The sequence below is a fragment of the Buteo buteo genome, chromosome 9 (genome assembly GCF_964188355.1).
Source record: "Buteo buteo chromosome 9, bButBut1.hap1.1, whole genome shotgun sequence".
Taxonomy (NCBI): domain Eukaryota; kingdom Metazoa; phylum Chordata; class Aves; order Accipitriformes; family Accipitridae; genus Buteo; species Buteo buteo.
In genome coordinates this window covers 45,114,017-45,134,645 of record NC_134179.1, presented here as the reverse complement: position 1 = coordinate 45,134,645, position 20,629 = coordinate 45,114,017, and the positions used below count along the sequence as shown (strand labels likewise).

At 45.2% G+C, this 20,629-nt stretch overlaps 1 protein-coding gene across 3 annotated transcripts in view; it reads right to left on the bottom strand.

Annotated features, from left to right (window-relative positions):
- The window catches only part of CDK12 (cyclin dependent kinase 12), a 31,018-nt gene extending 10,622 nt beyond the window's left edge, over nucleotides 1-20,396 (bottom strand). For all 3 annotated transcript variants that reach the window (XM_075036487.1, XM_075036488.1, XM_075036489.1), the window contains exons 1-9: nucleotides 18,218-20,396; nucleotides 11,169-12,053; nucleotides 7,014-7,190; nucleotides 5,316-5,455; nucleotides 4,488-4,658; nucleotides 3,470-3,659; nucleotides 2,496-2,552; nucleotides 1,846-1,947; nucleotides 381-458 (exon numbers count right to left, since the gene is read on the bottom strand). In XM_075036487.1, the coding sequence (XP_074892588.1) occupies nucleotides 381-458; nucleotides 1,846-1,947; nucleotides 2,496-2,552; nucleotides 3,470-3,659; nucleotides 4,488-4,658; nucleotides 5,316-5,455; nucleotides 7,014-7,190; nucleotides 11,169-12,053; nucleotides 18,218-19,269 (2,852 nt within the window). In that variant the 5' untranslated portion in view covers nucleotides 19,270-20,396. The remainder of the gene's footprint in view (nucleotides 1-380; nucleotides 459-1,845; nucleotides 1,948-2,495; nucleotides 2,553-3,469; nucleotides 3,660-4,487; nucleotides 4,659-5,315; nucleotides 5,456-7,013; nucleotides 7,191-11,168; nucleotides 12,054-18,217) is intronic.
- Between the last annotated feature and the right edge of the window lie 233 nt (nucleotides 20,397-20,629).

Genomic DNA, 20,629 nt, shown 5'->3' with positions numbered 1-20,629 from the left:
TAGGTCTGGGCACACTTCAATGAAGATTAGATAACCCTCAGGTTAAAAAGGGGGTATTGGGAAGAGGAAAAATGATTACCTTGAGTTTATAAACCATCCAACACAATGAATATTCAGTGTGAGATGCAATTTAGGTTCATGATTTTTCTGTTCAGCTAACAACAGCAAAGGTTACTGAGGGTGCATACATTAGCAGCCACACACTTGATGGTAGGCATGGACACCTAAATGCCTAACTATTCGCATTGGCAGTTACAGTCATTTGCTGGTCCTATTTTGCAGGCAGGTTAGAGAAAGAGGGCTTTTATAACACAGAGACAGTGTGCATGAGCAGTTTCTGCAGTACCTCTTCTCATAGGCATGCATGTGCAATCCTTTACCTGATTAATTCAAGCTGAGCCAGTTCCAGATTGGCTTGAAAAATAGGCTTCTTTGTAAACAGTTCCCCGAGGATACAGCTGGAAAGAGGAAAAGCAAGAGGTCATGACAGCAAACCCTTGGGATGATCGTTTGAACACTGCAGCATTTCTGTTCAGAAGCAGGTTTGCCTGAGGAGAGTTATTTGCATCAGAGCTTGTAGTTGAGAACTGACAAACTAACCTATGTGTACAGAGTCACCAATTCTACGCAGCTGGGAAATAACATTCACTAGTAGGCTGGTTAACATGTCACAGGCTTCACACTTTAACTCTTTGCAGGGAAAGGAGGATGTGTCAATAGCATGACAAAAAAGAGAGCCAGGCATCTCATTTTCCTCCAGATTCAGCCCATTTATCTTTTCAGCTTTACTGGGGGATATCTGCTGGCCCAAATTATCCTCAGCTGCCAGTAGCTTACTGTTTGTCATTGCCAAGCACAGGACATAGCCTTGTACACACAAGGTTTGTACGCACACACAACATTTGTACAGCTGGAAGGGAAAGGAGAGAAGGAGGGAGGGGACAACTCTGACTCATTCAGTCCTTAACACCTACTCTTAAGCCTTCCGACAGGAATGACAATCAGTGCCAAATATAGCTGTGGGCTGATAACAGGCACCTGTCTGCTGGAACTGGACTAACCCCACTCATTTGGCACAGGACACTGAACAGCAACTGGACCTCACAGCCAGAGTTTCCAGAAGTAATTATCAGGGCCTGACTTTTACAAACCTTTGTTGTTTGTGTACTAAGCTCTGCTGAAAGTTTACCTGTGAATATCACAATGGGAAGCACGCATTTTGGGAAATCCAGTCCCACTTCTGAATGCTGAATCCTTGAGAATCTGGTTCTGAATCACTTCGAAAATGTTCCATCTTTGTGGCTGAACTGTCCAGAATCCCCCTGTTCACAAGGCTCCCTGCACTACTAGAAACCTGAAATCTCTACTTTAAAATGTTTTGTAGATTTAGCTGAAAAAATTAGGTGACAAACAGAGCAATCTGAAGAGCTTAGAGAAAAACTCTCTATTAGGTCATTAAAACCATACACTGAAGCTATGATCAACACAGAGTAAGCTTGTCACCCTTCTGATTTTAGTGGTACATTGTTATCAAAGGTTGGTTGGTTTGGTTTTTAAATGGCAACAACAGATACTTTTTATGCTTTCACATGTCAATACCAAGAAAAGTCTCATTCTAGGAGTTTTTACTAAATGGTATAGTTGTAGTTAGGTGACACACACCTATTTTCTCAAAGCACAGAATTCTGAAAGTATTCCTGTACTATCACAACATTCTGCCTAGCTGGAACAGATACAGCTTCAGAAATCAGCACAAATCAAAGGACACCTTCCATCAGAACTACTCTATGCATGTGCTGATGTTCACAGCCCAACCAGGACAAAAGATACAAACCAGGCACTTACCCACAGCTCCACACATCTATGGCCGGTGTGTAACGCTCCTCACCTAGCAGCAATTCTGGAGGTCGATACCATAATGTAATGACTTTATTTGTGTATGGACGGCTGGAATGCAAGATACAAATATAAACTGATGACAAGAGCCACAAAACCCTTACAAACAGTAATTTTTACTTCCCAACTGCAGAATTATGCATATAAGTAGAAGCAGTGCCTAGGCTTCCATAGCACCTGCTTGAGTTAAATAAAGCTGATAAGATATCACAGATTTTAGAAGTCTACCTATGTGAAGACAGCAAGTTGTAGATACCCGAGATTGAAAAATCCTGACCTGCAAGGGGCAGCAGCAGGCTGCCATGAATGAATAGTGACTGATCTCAGAGCAAGACGTGGTCCATGGCAGGTCCATGGCAATCAGAGAAGACGTTTTGTTCCTTATCACCTGGTTTGTCTAATGAAAAGCTATTCATATCAGCCAGGATATAATAGGATATAATTTCCAATAGCTGGAGCTGCATTGTACCACTTACACTGGAAATAATTTCTGAGGCAATGCCAGGACTTCCAAGTGAAGGCACTACTGGATATTAAGAAAGGAGATCATCTCATCTATCTAAGCCATTTCCCCCTTCCTCCACCCTGCTATGCCTCACCTCTCCTCTGAGCTGTAGAGTCGGGCGAGTCCAAAATCTGCAAGCTTGATTTGCCCACTGAAAGACAAAAAACAGTCACTGGTTTGAATCACAGGTGGGATCACATGCTGCAAGCAGTAACAGGTAAGGAAATCTCCCCATGCAGTAGAAAGGCCTAACAAAACAATGTTTGCAGTAATTACTTTTGGATATGCCAGTCTTAAATTTTCCAGATCCTATTTAATGCTTCAAAGAAACAAAAAGGAAAAAAAACCACAATAATTCAGTCTCATCTGTATCACAAACCCTTCCCAACAGGCCAATGTCCCAGAGAAGTTTTCTAGATGGATATCCAGACATCTGGATACAATTATGTGCAGTATTATTCTCAGAGGCTCAAAGTTTTCTTATGGGTATCCAGATAAAGACTTGAGAATTAACAGCAAGTGAATAATTGTTCAGTATTCTGCGATGAACTACATTACTGCCAAACATTGCTATCTAGAGAAGAGAGAGCATTCATGGAGAACTGCTACTTCCTACCTTAACCCTCAACAGTTTCTCTGCATACAAGCACTTCCAATAAACAGTATTTTTGCCAAAATACCATGGAGACCAAGTGTACGCAGAGACCCACTTACTTCAAGTCAGCATGAAAAAAGGTTAACTGTAAGGAGCTGCAAAACGGTGAGCAGAGGGCCTCACGTGGAGAGACTGCTACCAAGAGCAAGTTAAGTAGAAGGTTGTTAGGGTTGTTCACCCTTGTAGCAGGAGACATGTTCTCAGCCAGCAGCAGCACCCAGGAAAGCCACTGCTTAATTATAACCATCGGTCACACCACTGGTGGAAGCATGCAGGGTTATATTCCTACAGTGGATCAACACCTCCTGTTCCTGAGCGTATTCAAGGTGAAGACAACAACTGTGTGCTCTCAGCTGAACCCAGGGAGAGCGCAGGGAAGAGCGTGGACAGAAGTGTATCTACTCCCAGGTTACCTGTTGTTCAATAAGATGTTGGAGCACTTAATATCTCGATGAAGGAAATTCTTTTTGTGACAATAATCCAGACCCTCCATTAACTGTTTCATGAAAGACTTGATATGGTCCTCTGAGAAATGTACCAAGCCAGATTCTAGCAGCCCCATTAGGTCATGGTCCATGTACTCAAACACAAGGTAAAAGGCACCTGGTATAATAAAGTGAGAAATTATTTAAGGCAAGAGAGGAGACACAAAGAAAAAGGAGGAATGAAAGTAGACTCAATTGTTGAAATATTCTTTTTTGTGCACTGTTGAGTGTGTTCTGTTGGCATTTTCTTTAACGCAGTCTTGTGATATTTAAGGCTTACTGGGCATCCTAGAAGATTTTTTTTCCTCAAGGGAAGAAAAAAAAAACCAAACCCCAAACCAACTAAGTAGCCCCTCTAATGCATCAAGCTGACATCTGAAACCAACATATGCACCCAAAATAAATTCCTTTGAAATCCTGGTCACGTTTACCCACCTGTTTTGTTTTTTCTTTCAAGCTAGTTTGTTGAAGAGATTACTGCTATGCATGGCTTGAACTGATGTTTGTGTTGTTCCTTTCTCTCTCGTGGTAGAGAAGGCCCTAAACAAAAGCTAGTGGGATGCTAGAACATCCTTCTTCCACAGTGACAGAGGACAGAAAACTTTTCACACTACTAGAAAGTTTGTTGCCACTCATCAGTGTTAAAAGTGGACCCTGTAAAGGCTTTTTTTAAGCCTGCTCTTTTATGACTCTACAGGAATGCAACGCATCCTTTTAAGCCCGCGTCTACCTCTGCTCTGCAGTATGACAACTCATTTTAACTAGAATCTATCCTTTGATGTAAGGCCAAATCCAGATGCCAAACTTGCTGGAACTATTACTCAAGGAGGAATGCAGAAAAAAATCTACACCAGAGTTTAGATTTTTAGTTTTACACTAAGAATAAACAAATGGAGTTGCATCACCTCTTTGGCTAATCAAAACCACACCCCACAGCAAATACTACCTTTGTCCTTCTTGAAATCCAGTGCATCTTGTTTGTCCGTGACAATTTCCTTCATGTTAACAACACTGCGGTGGATCAGCTGCCGAAGGATTTTGATCTCGCGGATGGCTGTGATAGGGAAGCCTTCCTTTTCATTGTCCAGTCGCACCTTCTTGAGAGCCACCAATTCACCTGCCAGAACGAGCCAGTGTCAAAGCCTCTGCACACATCACTGCTAACAGCTCTGTGGGCTTCCAGGGGGAAGTTGAAAGTAGATACAAGCAGTCAACAACCACCAAGAAACAGCAGACACAGCTTTAGTTACCACCCTAATAATTTTCATTTAATCTCTCTGTCAGAAGTTATCACACTAACAACTCAAGACAGATGACACCAGTGCTCCTCATCTCCTTCACCAGAAAGTCACACAGATGAACATCAATTTACCCTTGAAACCACCCCAGTTCCTTTCACAAGCTCTGTTACAGTAAAGTCTGACAAAGGCTCATTTAATAAGAAGGGGTTCAGTTGGCATCTGTGGCTGGCATAGCTATACCTACCATGATCATCTGACCACTTGTCAAACTGTACACACAGGGCATACGATTTCACAAGCAGAGAGGGCAGCCGGGCACTAACTCACAGTTAGTATTTCAGAGCTTCTGTTCTTTTGTGCCTTTTGAAAACACCTGATGTAAATGCTTATTCCAGGGCTGGAGCCATTTCTAGTTCTACAGGTATTTGTCATTAAGCAGCAATGCCACTAACACTGGAATGGGTTTTAAGCACACCCACAATAATGATGCCTTAAAGTAGTGGAGTCAATCTGAAGCCACTTGGCATCCTTACCTGTATCCTTGTCCTTGGCTTTGTACACCTGCCCATATGTCCCTTCTCCAATAATTCCAATGATATCAAACTTGTCCACACAACGCTTCCCCCAGTCACTTTCCGTCTGTCTCCTCTCCCCATACCGAGGACAACAGATTCTGAAAGATGGAAGCAGACTGTTAAGACACTCAAGTGCTCCACCTCACCTGCCATCCCACAAACAAATGCCCATTCAACTGTTTTAAGCTGCACCCTAAAAACAAAAAGCAAAGGTCAGGCACCCTGTCTTTACACTCCTAGTAACTGAGTGTTCAGTAGAGTTTAATGAATTATGCTATATAATCTCAACTACTCCAGATATAGGCACTCCTATGCAGGAATATTATCCTTCTATTTAATTCAGATACTAAAACACCCCATCCAGAACACTCTCACTATCAGATCTTTTCACTTCAGTTATGTGTTTATCAGCTGCATACAGCTAACAAGCAATACATTGCTCCTCCTGGGGAAATAAGTAGTGCAAAGAGTAAGACAAGCAAAATGGATATTATGCCACCTCATTTCCACAGACTTTGAGGTGGCAGAAGCATTTTGCTATAGCCTACCTGGGGCATGCAGTTAGCTACACAGACTTCTACAAAGATCTCATTACATACTTTTAACTGAGAGTAGCTTGAAGGAGAAACAAACCAGTATCTTAATCTAAAAAATACAAAAGAATTACGCTACAGTGGGACAAAAATCAGTGTTTGGAATCTTTTGCAGAAACACTGGACATTTGATTTTTGTTTAAAACAAAGTGTAGCTAGCGCTCTGTGTACAAAATGTCAAGGCAGCTTGCTTCGTTGATAGTCGCATCAATTTTGTTATCAGGGGAAGTTGTATATACCTTGCAACACGACTAATACCCTGATTGTGCATGAAGAAAAGGTGTATGTCTCCCGTTCAGAATAACCAATTCCTAGAAGCTCCACGAGCTTTATATAGGGATACTCATCAGGAGGTTTTGGCCTACAAGCTATAGGCTAAATCAAAACACAAGAGAGCTTTCAGGGTAGATGTGGCTGGAGATTGACTATGGCAAACTCCAGCAATTTCTACCATTGAAAGGGTCAAAGGGGAAGACAACAGAATCCATCACAGCTTCAGTACAACGCCCGAACCGTAGCCTCCATTTGGTGCACAATTTACACACCCTTCTCTTCTTCCCAAACTGCTATACTGTTAATTCTCAAATAGATGGGGCAAGTGGCCTTGAACTGTGAGTGGTCCAAATATTAAACAACCCATAGGACACAGTTAATACTCCATAAGAAAAAACAGAAATATGAACTAATTTTCTCCACATTTCACTTCCCTCAATAATAAAGACAGCACTCAAACAAGTCTGGGGACAAAAGAATTTATAAAACTGAACTAAATCTGGCTAAAGATTTATAAGTAAGTGCATGTTAAGTGTTCTCCCCATCCAATAAATGGTGGGGAGGCTGCTGAGGGCTGACAAAGCAGCCGCTAGATTCAACTTAAAAAATGACAGCACTTTCAACAACACCTTCTCCACAGAGAGCACAGGGCATGCAGTCAGCTCTTCTAGGAGTGCTGCAGTATATGCTGAAACCTAAAGCTTTGGAAACCTAAACTGACATATGTGTGAAGAAACAGAAAACTTAACAACTCAAAGAAGCTGAAAAAAAAAAAGAAAGCCAGCCTTACTTTGGTCTCTTTTTGAACGGTTGCTGAGGTGGTGTGGCTGCCTTTGGTTCCGGGGAGTCAGGAGGAGATGGGTCCCCTCCAGGGAGCTCTGGAGGGAGCGGGAGGTCCGTGAGTAAGTGTCGTGGTCTCTGCTCTCTATCTTTCTTCACAGGTTTTGGAGGAAGAATCTCTTTTGGACTAAACTCCGAAAATTTAATACAATAAAAAAGTCAGACTTAACAGCCAATTAACAAACAAAAAAGCCTACTGTAGGACAACTCTCTATTTGAGAACATAAGGTTAGGAGCTCAAGTTTAAGTGTCAAAATTAGCATAGCCAAGTATAAAACAAACCAGTCTTAAATTTCACAGTGATAATATATCAGGAGAGAAAAGTGTTAGGTTTGAACCACTGTCTTCAAATAAACACACAGCTCTCTGCCACTAGAACTTGGTCAATTTGCACAAATACATAGTTATTCTCAGTTTCCTGTAAGACAGTTCAGGTTATCAGCCAGCACCCACTTTCTGACCCTGACTTCCTCTATTTAGTCTATTTATCATAATGAAATTAAATGCATGACTTGTTATGGACCACTATAAATATGAACCCAGAATTAAGTCTCTCTACATAAGTAACTTTTAACTTCTTAGCAAGGACTGAAATGTAGCTCCAACTTGTGAAAATTGCTGAGAAACCAAAAGCTGACTTTTTTTTTTTTTTAAAGAATCAAATTACTGATGGCATCAGAAGCTTGGTTTAGACTGGCAAGAGTCTCATAAGCAGAACCTAATTCTCTCATGTATGCAGCAGGGAGAATTCCTAGGTCTGAAGAGTCAGGAATTCTTCTCCACACAAATCTTGGCTTCACCAGGAAAAGAAAAAGATTAAGAGATATGAACAACCTTCCAAGGTTCGTTTTTAGGGCAGCCAGCAGGAGGTTTGCTGTTTGTCAGCATCACCAGCTCTAACGCCTCAGCACAGAGAACTCCACGTAAATGAACTGATGGAAGTAGGTCATTTTCCCAATTTTTTTATTAGACACTGCCTAATCTGCATGACAATATCTTCTGAAATATAGTTAAGAAACAAGCAAGACAAAGAAGGATCCTATTCTGGCACTGAGCTCTGACATCTTCTGTAAAAGATGAGGGAGCAATCTTATCCCACTGCTAAGAAGTCACCAGGCAGCTGCAGAACTAATCGCACGTCACGCCAGCCTAGACCTCTGGAGGAAAGTATTCACTGACGGGCTCTATTACCAGCGGTACATATCCTAGAAATACCAGAAGTAGGAGAGCTGCACAGGCTGAAACTCATTCCCCATTAACTGCAAATTCTTAATGTGCAGAATAATAGCCAGCCAGGTCACTTCACCAAGGCACAACCCAGATTAAACCTCAGAAGTTCTTCAAAGCGAGATCTAGCTGGGGCCTACAATCGCATGTAGGATGCAAGGGACTTTGTTCCAACAGAGCAGATCAACTAGGTTTTTCTTTCTTTACTGCTTTCATATGTGTACTTGAAGCACTGATCCAATGTCCAGTTCTTACAGATTGAACATTCACCATAACAAAAAAAGCAGTTGTTTATTTGACTTTGTGTTTAATGCACTTCTAATCGGCAATTCATTTGTTCCTGACAGTATTTAAATATCTAATAGTATATGCTAAGCTTGGTCCCTTTGACCCTGTCAAAAAGATTCAGCCTTTTTCCAGACACACATCAAAAGCCAGCTTCTTTGCAAGACTTCTTGGGAAGGGCCAAGGTGTGTTTGTAGGTTTAACTTGCAGGCACCCAGCCTCCCAGGAGTTCCTTTCTCTCTCTCTTACTAAATAGTTATCATTTTCTTGCTGACACACTGTTACCTGCACTTAGTTATGTACAGCTTAGTTAATCAGTCTGCATATCAGCACTAGTGCCCCTAGATGGTTACTTTAATTACCTCCAGAACATTTGGACATTTCACCAGGCATTTCTTTCAAAGTGAGAAAGCCAAACAGGCCCTTCAGAGTTGCCAAGCAGAAAAATAACGAAGTGCAAACACCAACTGCCTAACAAAGACTCCTAGAAGCTACCTCCCTTCTTCCCCTCCCCTAAAATAGCAGGAATGCGATCAGTCAGGTCTGCATTTTTAACTATGTTAGTGCTGTGAACAGTCAACCAGGTGCTGTTAGGAACCTATGCAAACTATGCAACTTCTGAGTGCAACATCGATCACGTACAAAGTTTGTACCACTTGCTTCTAAACAGCTTTTCCTCCCCTCCTGCTACATGAAGCGACCCACAGTGCACCTTGACTGCTGTGAAGTCTAAAAGCATTATAGACAGATGATAAGTCTTGAGAGCTCAGCAAGCATTGAGAAAGGTTAAACAGTCTCTAACTGAATGAGGCATGTTTTGTACTTGGACACTTCAAAGCACGTTTCCAAATCCTGCGCTTACCAGGGTCTCAGAGCTGGAGTGTTTTCCCAGTCTCAGCATATGAAAGCAAAAGTCTATCCAAGAACAATTTTGTTCATAAATATGAAGGCAGTTGATCAAGAGTGAGCTTCCGCACACAGTCAGTGCCATACGCAACTGCCACTAGACTCAGCAAAATGAAGCAGGATTTCCCATCCTTTTATTGGGAAAAAGTCACTGTAAATCCATTTACTAAGCTTAGCAACCAGCAGTATTATTGCTCACACTCCTAAGTTCATAGTGATGGCGGAGATAAAACACACTTTTACAAAACTAAACCATACCTGGGTGGTAAAAAAGAGCTCTAGGTGTGGGTGGCTAAAAAAATAAAATACAGTATTTGCAGCACAATTTCTGTGTTTGGAATAAGGCAACACAGCAGCAGACTCTTGCTTAGACTGGCATTTGAGTTGGGAAAAGATCTGCAATCTGTTAAAAGCTACTGCTCATCACAGATACATTTAAACTAAATAGACACTTGCTGAAGAACATTACACAGCTTAGGAAGGGCAACATAAACATGCACAAGCCTAACTTTTACGTTGATCGCAGTGACAGCATTACCCTAATTTACATTGATACCAAGACAAACCATGAAAATCAATTAAATGAATCAGAATATGTAACATAGCGTTCACTTCAACCACAGGGTAATTAAGTCATAACTATCATGTAACACACTATTCACTAAAAAACATGCTTTACTAACCGATGAGATACCTAGTACATCTTTAGCGATGGTTAGAAAGATACAGAGGTTGTTAGGGAACTACAGGCTAAGCAGATCCAACAGAAAAAAAAATTTCAGTGAAGACCTGACGTTAACAGCACTACAATATACTAACAGCTACAAAAGGAAAAAAAAAAGTTTGTTTTTCTTCCTCTCCACCTCCATTTTGGATATTCTGTTCCCTTCCCCCCTTCCTCACCAAAGGAAAACCCCCACAGTAAGGTTTTTCAGACCAGTTCACATTAGAAGCCAAGACCACCACCAGCCAAGACCCAGAGCAGTGACAGCTACAATTACAGGACAGAATCAAGTCTGCATGTTTTGATTAGAAATTATAGGAAACAGAAATTTGAAGTAGGTGTAGTTTCACTCTTTCAAACTCTTTTTCAAACAAACAATACCTACTCCTTAAGCAATAAGGATTGTATTAATTATTCAATAATTAAGACAATACTTAAGTTAACCCAATGCCATTTTTTACATGTGGGCATGGCCTGCATGTTTGTTGAGTTTAGAACAGAAATAGATCTGGTTTGTGTTCTTCTATTGGAATTGTTAAGCTCTTTCCTGTTACTTAAGTATCGGTTCTGGACGAATTAAACAAAAAAAGCAATTTCAAAATAAGCCTGTGCAAATGGCTGCAACACAAAGAGGTGCATAATTCTGGATCCATGTTTCATTACTGTAATAAATATGAACAAAGAGCTATGTGAAACTTTTACTAACCAGCATTAAAACAGCAGCCAAACCTCTCTTTCTCACTGAGGTAAGATGTAACTACCTGCACAGGATCATAAAACTCTCCACATAAACCTGACAAGGCCAAAACCAGGAATGGCTGTGCAATAACGCATTTATACCAGCAGCATAGTCCTCAGAGCACTCTGCAGGATAAACTAGTGACCGTCAAACTAACCAAAAGAATCTGTTTATTTCAATGTTTTGCTTTTAAATGCAAACCAGATGCTCTTGTGTGACCTTACCTATCCAAGTCATCTTCCCCAACTAAAATAGGGGGGAGCGGAAGCGGAGGCAACGTTGAAGTTTTCAGGTGTGGGATAGCAGCCGTCACAGACACTTGTGTTTTTGTAGCGACTTGGACAGAGGACTGAGAGTTCACCTGAGAGGATAAAGTAGACGTCCTTGGGTGGGAAGAAGATGGCAAAGACGTTGGGGCTGAAGTAGGGACCTGAACGGAAGTCAGTTGGGATGGTGGCAAAGGTGGAACAGCAGGTGATGGAGGCAAAGGCGGCAACGGTGGAGTTGGAGGTGGTGGTGTGGTTGTCGGCAGAGGTGGAGGAGGTGATTTTATTGAGGGTAGTGGGGGTGGAATCTCCTTCTCTGCTGTGTCTGTCTCTTTTGGAGATAGTAGGTCCTCTACTACTGCTACAGGCTTCAAGTCTTTTGTTCCCGTCTGTTTCGAATCTCTAACTGGAACAGGATGTTTCCTCTCAGAGTTCTCCTCTGCCTTGATTTTTGTTGTCTCTGCAGGGGCTTTAGTCTCTGCGTTCGTATACAGTAAATTCACTAATTCTGTATCTGAAGACGATTTTTCAGATTTAACAGTTTTGATGACCTTTTTTGATTCTGTTCCAGATTCCTTAAGTTCAGCTAAGCTGTTCTCCTTTCTAGACAGGAAAACAGGTGAGCCCTTTGCTTCCTTCCCATCCACCTTGGCTGCAGCTGCTGCTGCTGCCGCTCGTTCCTTTTTCTTCCTGCTGAGTTCTGCCCCCAGACTGGAGTTCAGTGGTAGCCTTGTCGGTGATATACTGGAATGGCGACTGCGTGACCCAGATCTCTGCTTTTTACTGTGAGATGATGAGTGTCTTGAATACCCAGGACTTCGGCTTCGGGACTTCACAGACTTCCTGTGGAGAGAACGGGGAGAAGATAAATGAAACGAAGCATCTCTCAACCTCTGAGCTACTCACCTACATCAATAGCTCTCTCTGAAAATAATTCGAATCCATTATTTGTCAACTAAGTTCAGAGAGTCCATAACACCTGTCAGGAGAGACTAAAACTACTGAAATGAGTTTATTGACTAAAGCAGTACAAGCTTCAGGTCATCATCCAGCCTTCCAATGTCAGGACTACCCTCACAATCATACTGTTAAGACAGAAACGAAGGATCAAGATTGGACAAGCCTCAAGGTAAAGACAAGATCACAGATGCATGCACTAAACAGAAGACTTCAGCTGAGAGGATGAGCTGGCAGTTTACAAATCTTTCACAGTAATTATGTACAACTTTAAAGGAAGCAACGGATAAAATATGACTGCCCTCATGGGAATGCTGCCTCAGGAAACATCTCACTTCAAGCTAATTTTTCCCCCTGGTTCTTTTACTATCATCAGAACTCAAATTTGCACACTGTGATTCAGGAGAAGAAAAAAACCACCCCAGAAATTTTATTGTTTGAGGTATGTCCAGAGGGTCTCAGTCGTTCTCTACAATAAATGGGCTCTAAATTAGGTATATATGCAGAAATAAAAAAACCCACACTGAAAGCCTGTGTTGTGATACAAGCAACAAGCAAGGCAGGAAATACCTCACACCATCAGGGTACGCACCATCAGCACGGGGTGAACCTAGTCAGAAGACAGCAGTAACCACAAGCTCAGTGGAGACTGATACGGAAACAAGATAAAAAAATAAAATGGAACTGGAAACTGGTACTTCCAGTGTCCATGTCAAAACAACTGACAAGACAGAACTGTTTCCTCCACTTAGGGAGGAACTAGGATTTCGCAGGTTATGAGACAGCATACTTGAAACTGTACACGTGGTAGGCTCTGAAGGGTTTAGAAGCTGTGTGAGCCGACAGCAAAACAAGAAGTTTTGAGATCAGACCCTATGAATACTAATAGAAACTATGCTCAAAGTTTATTTTTATTCCGTGATTTATTACTCAGAACATACCTTTTTTTTGGAAAACACGGAGTTCTCTCAAAACATAGTTCCACTGTAGTTATAAAACACACCTAATAGCAAGCAGGTTTGAACCCAGTTAGATGCTGGCTCGCTTGTAACCATACTCGGAATGTAATTAACAAGATCTAAACTGTTTATAGTGCTACTCAAATTAATATTATCCTGAGACAAGTAATGTTTGGAAAACAAACTGGAGAACCAAGACAGACTAATGCTTCCTCGCTAGACACCACCAGCACCTCCAAGGATGGACGTAGTTGTGATTGCACGGGAGGTGAAGGGTCTCGCTGCACAGTGGTGTGGAGTTTACCAGAACCCTCTTCCCTTGCTACTCCAAGCACAAACATTCTGCCCTTTCACTAGTAAGTGCAACCCCAAACCTCATGCTAACAGTGGTCAAAGAACACTATGACTGCAGGTAGTCCTTACCTTCAGACTTACAAAATAAATATACAACCAGAAGGAGAAAAGTGTCAGCTGAAGTCATTCAACTACTTTCCTCTTCAACACACTGCTCTGTAATGGGGATGCTGCCTCAGGATCGCCTATTTTTCCAAGGTTTCTGCTTAACAAATTAATGGTCTCAGACAGTTTACCATTTGGATAGCAGTTCACCTGCCACATCCCAGTGCAAAGTTGCCAGGTGCTGAAAAAGCTGTTATGTTTTCACTATGCCCAAAGACATTCCAAAGGCTAAGAAAAATGCTCCTAATGAATCCTGTAGGATGCAGTTTACTGCAACCACAAATAGTTTTGGGGTTAGCACTCCCTATTACAATTCTTTCAGGATAGATTGTTTAAGATGCCATGATACTCAGTTTCCTGCTCCTCATCTTCCACCCTCCCCCATGATTAGCCCCCCAACAGTTACTCCAACTGGTTGCAGACCCACATTCTCAACAACATCACTCAGCAGATCTTCTATAAACTTCTCCAAAAGTCCAAATGTACTTTATTTTTAATAGTACTACATTAGAAATGCAGCCACCAAAGATACCTGCATGGACACAAGCAAGGGAAAGGTAATGCTGGAGGAAGCGGTGGCGTGCGCAGACAGGACCTCCCTTACGCAAGGGTTGCTGTGGAAGGAGTTGCACCACAGAACCAGCTCTTCCAAGGGCTGGGGATGACTCCCTGACCTTCCGTCAGCAAATATACACACTCCTGTGTTCCACCAGGACTAAATCCACTTATTTCCTCCCAGATGCTCCACAGGCATCACTCACACTTTTTCTCTTCAGTTGTCTAATGATAATTACCTATACCTATTATACAAAGAGCTGTTATTTCTAAGCCCATTTTCCAGCTTGGTGTTTACAGCTTCTTTGTTAGACTTGAAAAAGGCACCACATCCAGAAGCTTGTCTGCTTTCCCAGCTCTATCAACACAACCAGTAATAGATCACTCTACAACAAATCTTACCTCATATCATTAAGACCATCAACAGCCTCAACACCACTACAGTGCTTGCTGAGCAGCGGTCTTCCACAGCAACACTTGCTTTTATCACTGCTGGATATCTCAAAAAAGATGCAATAAGACAGAAGGTGCACAGGCAGATTTTGCTTTTTGAAGATACTCTTTCCATCCTCTGCAATGATCTTTTTGTGGCTTTACCTGCAGTCAGCTAGTTAGCACTTTTACCCCTTTCACCCTTAAAGCGTGTTAAGACAACAGTCTACAGCTCGCTTGCTTTGCTAAGCAAAGGATCAGGGATGGGCGGGGGGCAGTTCAGTCTCACTTGCAGTTCTTTTTCTGGATAAAAATGCTCTGGGATTAAAAAACACCTTGTTGTCTCTCTAGCACTGGAAACTAGAAATACAAGATACTAACCACAACGACCGTGAATTAACATCAAGAAGTCAGAGACAATGGCTCATCTAAAAATCCAAATAAAAAAGCATTGCTAGATTAATTTAACTGATACAATCAGAAGATTAGAATGGTCTTTGGAGGAGGGAATGCTGGAACCCTCCAGACCTCCTCATGCTGAAAACAACCACAGCTAATAGCCATTAGCAGAGGTGACCCTGAATCAGCTGGCAGAACAACAAAGCCCCACATCTACATACTTCCATATTATCCACTACACAAACTCCTAGGAACATCTACAGACATTAAAATACATTACCTGCTCCAAGCCGCAACAGAAGATGAGTAAAGTGCGAGTATCTGGGAAGCCTGACCACATGCCCTGTACTCTAAATCATCAGGAAACAAGCTCAAACAGAAGGCCAATGTTTCTCTTTATGAATGCCCGATGACCTTTTGCCGTGGCAAGGATCTGCATAACAGTGGCCACTACTACAGCACGTGCACACACTCATACTTAGCTGCTATACTTAGTACAGAGCACAACCCACCTTCAGCAAGCTGAAGGACTCTGGAATTTCTTCTTCTAGTTTTAGCTGCAATGACAACAGTTGCTACAAGGAATGGCAAGCCACATCTGTTATTTTCCCTACTGACCAAATCATCCTCATTTCCTCCTAAATTGAGAGCAAGTTGTTTTGCACAGCCATTTGAAATGCAAACATTCTGTATTTTCTCCAATCAGCACAGCACATTGATTCAGTTTCCTTATACTGTATTTTGGATGTGGAGATTAAAGAAAATACAGAATGCATTAAAAAAGAAACCCAACAACAACCCGTATTGTCAGTCATTGGAAATAATTCAGTGTCCCAGAAAAGCCTGCGTTACCTCCTCCGAAGCATTTAAGCCATAGTCAGATGTTCACTGCCTATATCAGTGAGCCAGTTAAAGACATTTTCTCTCCCAAAGTGTTCCTGCCCCTCCACAGGAGCCAACAGAAGAGACCAAGCAGTCACTCCCCAGCTACTCTGGTGCAGAGTCAGCTGCCTCCATTTACACACTCATCTGCAGCAGATCAACCAAAGCTGGCTTTGATGAAGCTGGCAAGGAAGGCTCAGCCCATCCACTCCTTCAGGTGAGCTCCTGAACAGCCATCAGCAGAGGGTCAGCCCCACCTTTGGCTTCTGGAGCAGACGTTTGACCACAAACTTACACCGACTACCTCACCATACAGGCTACAAGCTCAGTGAAGCAAAACCAACGATAAATTACAACTTACAATTTGCCTAACATATGGAAAATGTGTTAAATTCCCTCTGTCCCTTTACTAGAACCACTTCAGGTGGATGTTTTCTGAAGGAGTGATCCATATTTTTTGCTCTGCTTTAAAAGAATATATCACACAGTAAGTTATCTGCCCAGAAAAAGAGAGAAAAGTAGTAGGTTATCAACTGCAGTCAGAGATTCAAAGAATTCAGTACAAGCTGAGCGTAAACAGTAAGTAACCTTTGGAATCTATTTTGGTTTGGGGTCTAGCATTTTGACAGTGAGTCAAAGATGCCCTTAAGTTTGTAAGTCCAGGGAAGCAGCAAAAAGTGCTTCAAAATTGCTCCCATAATTAAGAACAGGAAAATATAACTGCTTGATCTCTCGAGTCAGAAGCAACTAGCCATTTACAGAAAGAATAAGCTTCAGGTTCTCCTGGGAAGTAGAGTAACCTGGGGGTGTGTGGAAAAAACGCCTCTTCGTATACCACTCCATTTTCCTCATGGTTTCTCCCTGGTTAGGGCTGAACATGGACATTTAACAGGTGCCATAACACAAAATTATATCATGAAGTATACATATGTTTTCTACTGCTGTGTTCTCACCCTTCCAAAAGTGTTAGCAAGTAACTAACATGTAAGAGCAGTGCCACCAGGGCAAAAAGGATTGAAGGGAGGGAGAAGAAAACCATTAACAACTATCCCTCAGATCCTCTCAGGTGTACAGAGAAAACAGGGCAGAGGAGAAAGAGCCTGGAGGAAATATTCACTGTGTAAAGTCACAGCAGCGTAAGTAGATTTTACGTAACAGCTTCCACGGTGCTAAAACCAATACACCTCTCACAGCAAGGACAAAGGCACTATTTCAAGCCCACTATAAAAGACAGTATTCCTGAAGTTAAGAGTTCTAATAACAAAGGCCAAATTCCAAAAGCCCGGAGTTCTTTGGGAACTGCTGATCACATAAATGCACTCTGGAGGCAGCCTCTTCACTCGCAGCTCCTGTTTGGACCAGAGGATGCAGTACAGCTAACACAGCGCAGAGCATTTCTATAGCTATTACATTCCAGGTCACATCTTAATTGCCATGGAGCTACAACCAAAGCTCCGCAGCACCCATGGTGACAACTGGAAACTCACTTAACATAAGCTGAAGCCAGAAAAAAAGAATCAACATTAGACTATGTATTCGTGCATATAACAGGATGATTAACAAACATCTGAAATAAAACACACAGAACTACCTTCAAATAATAGTTTCCTTCTGTAGCAAGGTTACTGACTAAAGAAAAAAAAAAAAAGAGAAAATTATAGTTAAGCCAGAATACAGCTGGGTCCTACTTGCCCTTCCAGAACACCCCGATTTCAGAATGGAAGCAAGAAACTCTAGTACTGAGAAAAAGTTTAGGCTAGAAAGATGGAGTTTACATGTGGTGATCTCTAATTCAAGGAAAAAGAAGACAAGTCAGTTCAGAAAGAGCAAAACACACTCAAAACAAGCCACCCTCTCGAAAAGCATCATCAAGTTTCCACATGCAGTAAACAGATAAAGGCTTCCAGAAATAGGTGAAAGTATTCTCCCTGGCTGAACTTCTTGCCAGGGAAGTGCATTAGATACCGCATCAGGAGCTGAATGGCTCCGTCTCCCTTCAGAGCACAACCCTCCTCAGGAGCCTCAGCCCTTCTGCGGGGGCCACCTCCAGAGGTGGTGTGTAATTTAATCCCAGGAGCTCATTCAGCCCTAGGCCTCTCTGCTGAGAGCCAACATGGACGCTGCCTACCACCAGTCAGGGAGGTGTTTTCCAAAGTGTGAACACCATTTTAAAGGGAATTGCCACGAACCCAACCAAAGCAATTCCACACAAATCACTCTGCAGCCAAATCAGGCAGCCAGTGACCCGGGCCCCATCGAGATGAGGAAGGGGGTTAACCCCCTCCCATGCCCGGAGCCACCCCAACCACCCCCAGCCACATCCCCATTCCCCAGGGCATGGAAGGCAACGCAGAGAGCACGCACCTGGCGATGGGGCTTCGGCTCACAGAGCGCTTCGTGGCAAAAGGGCTGCTCGAACGCCGTCGGCCGTAAGGGCTCGGTGACCTCCCGCTGTACGACCCACTGCCTCTCTCGTAGCTGGAGGATCGCCTCCTGTTATAGGGGCTTATGGACCTCTGCCGCCGGCTGTAAGGGCTGGGAGAGCGAGTGTTCGACTGGTAGGCCACGGGCTCCTTGTAGGGTGGGCTGATCGACTGCCGGCGCGAGGAGCCGCCGGGGCTCTTCCTATAGGGATCATAGTTGCTGGATGTGTGAGAGCGGGGAGGGCTGAGATCGTACTCCTGGATGTACGAGGCTCCTGAGGGGCTGTCGTCCAATTTAGGGCTGTCAGACCATTTTCTGTGAGGACTTCTGGATTTCCGCTTCGGACTGTCGATTGTTTTGTAACTTTTTGGAGCATCCCTTTTCCGATGGCTTTTACTGCGCTCTTTGTGGCTGGACTTGAGCTCCCGATCCTTCCTGGATTTCTCCTTGTGCGCTTTGGCTGACCGGGATTCCTTGTTGCTACTCTTTGAGGACAGTGACTTGGGGTGGTCCTCGCTCTCAAGGAGTCTCTTGGAGGATCCCGATACTCTGTCCTTAGTGGACCCGGACCTGCTGGATGCCTCCAGGCTCTTCTCTAACTTTCTCTCTTTTTCTGCCTGTTTGCTCTTCATCAGCTCACGAATGCGCTTGTGCTGGTGGTGCCGGTGCTTCTGTATCCTCTCGCTCCTGTCTGCTTTCCTTTCCTCATTCTCCCTCCTGTCCAGCTTGAGGGCCACATCATCCGAGAAGGTATCCGAATCTGAACTGATGTCATCGTACTCCACCAGCGGCTTGATCATCGCGCCCAAGGGTGCCGCCGTCTCCTGGGCTGCCAGCGGTGACTCCTTGGAGTGCCTGGACTTATGCCTCTTGTGCCTGGAGGCCAGCCGGTGCCTCTCCTTGCTGTTCGAACTCCCGCTGCCAGGCCCGTGCTGCGAGGACCCCCCGCCGCCCCCATCCTTCTTGCCCCCATGTCTCTCCGGATTTGGCATTCCTCCTCCACTGTGCTCGAGAGAGGGGAGGGGGGGGGGAATCCTCCAAAACCCCCAAAACTTCAAACTTCCTCAGCGCCCGCTCCTCGCACCATTCACCCCGGCCTCGGCTCTCCCTGCCGCCAACACCCCCCTCCTACATGGGGAGCGGGGCAGGGAGCGCGGCCCCGCGGCGCCTCGAAGCCCCGGAGGAGGCGGAAAGTGGGGGGGGGTGGGTGGGCAGGAACCGGGAGGGGAGGGGGAAGGGCACCGGCCTCACCGCCTCATCCGAGGGGCCCAGGCCCGGAGGGCAGCGCCGCCGCGGGGGCTCCCCGGGAAGGCGGGGCCTGGGCCCGCGATCCCTTTCCCACCCCCTCAGCACCGGGCGTCCGGGGTTCCGCGGGCCGCCTCACGGATCCCTCACAGCCGGAAGGCCCAAGGGGCGCCGCCGCCTCCCGCCGATTCCCCCCCCTCCCCTCCCCGACCCGGCCTAGGCCTAGCCTGGCCCAGCGCCGCCGCCACCGCCGCCGCCCCCCCCCCCCGCTCACTTCCCAAAGCGAAACGGCTCCGCGTCCAAGGGGGGCAACCCGCCAACTCTCGCGAGACTCGCCCGCCTCTCGCGAGAACGCCGCCGCCCTCCGCCCTCACCGGCCGGTGAGTGCGCGCTGGATCCCGCGAGACCTCGCGGAGGAAATAAGGGAAAAGGGGAGGGGGGAGGCGGGGGGGAGCGGAGGAAAGCCGCGCTCGTCTTCTCGCGAGAGCCGCGCGGCCCGATGACGCGCTCGCCGGCTTCGAGTCAAACTTTATTGGGGCGCCGGGCGGGGACAGCGCCCGCCTTCCCCGCCCCCCCCCCCCTCAACAAATCTTTATGGTCGCGCTCGGCGGCGGACAGGCGCGCGCGCTCCGCCCCTCAGCTCCGCGAAGCCCTGTCACGGCGTGCCGGGCCCGGCCTTCCCGCCTCGCCTAACGCCTCGCCTCTCTTTCTCCGGGTTGAGTTTTAAAAAAAGCTGATCCCGCGGGTCGTCTAGTTCGGCCTAGATACCGGGAGGAGCGCGTTCTATCGAAGCACCAGGGGTTAAACCGCGACCGGTAACGGGCGGCGTAACGCGCGGCTGCTCCCCGCCGGCCGCCGCCACCGCGCTTGAAGGAGGCTGGGCGGGGCCATTGGGGGTGGGCGGAGCGTGTGGCGCCAGGCTCCGCCCACTGCGCCCCCCCCTCCCGCCTCGCCTCCCCGCCCTCTCGCGAGACGTGGCGGCTCTCGCGAGAAGGCGGGAGCGCCGCGCTCCCCCAGCGCAGCCGCGGCCGGAGGGATGGCGGCGGCCGCCGCCGCCGTCGTGTGAGGCCGGCGGGCAGCGGCCCGGCCGCGGCTCTCACACACACA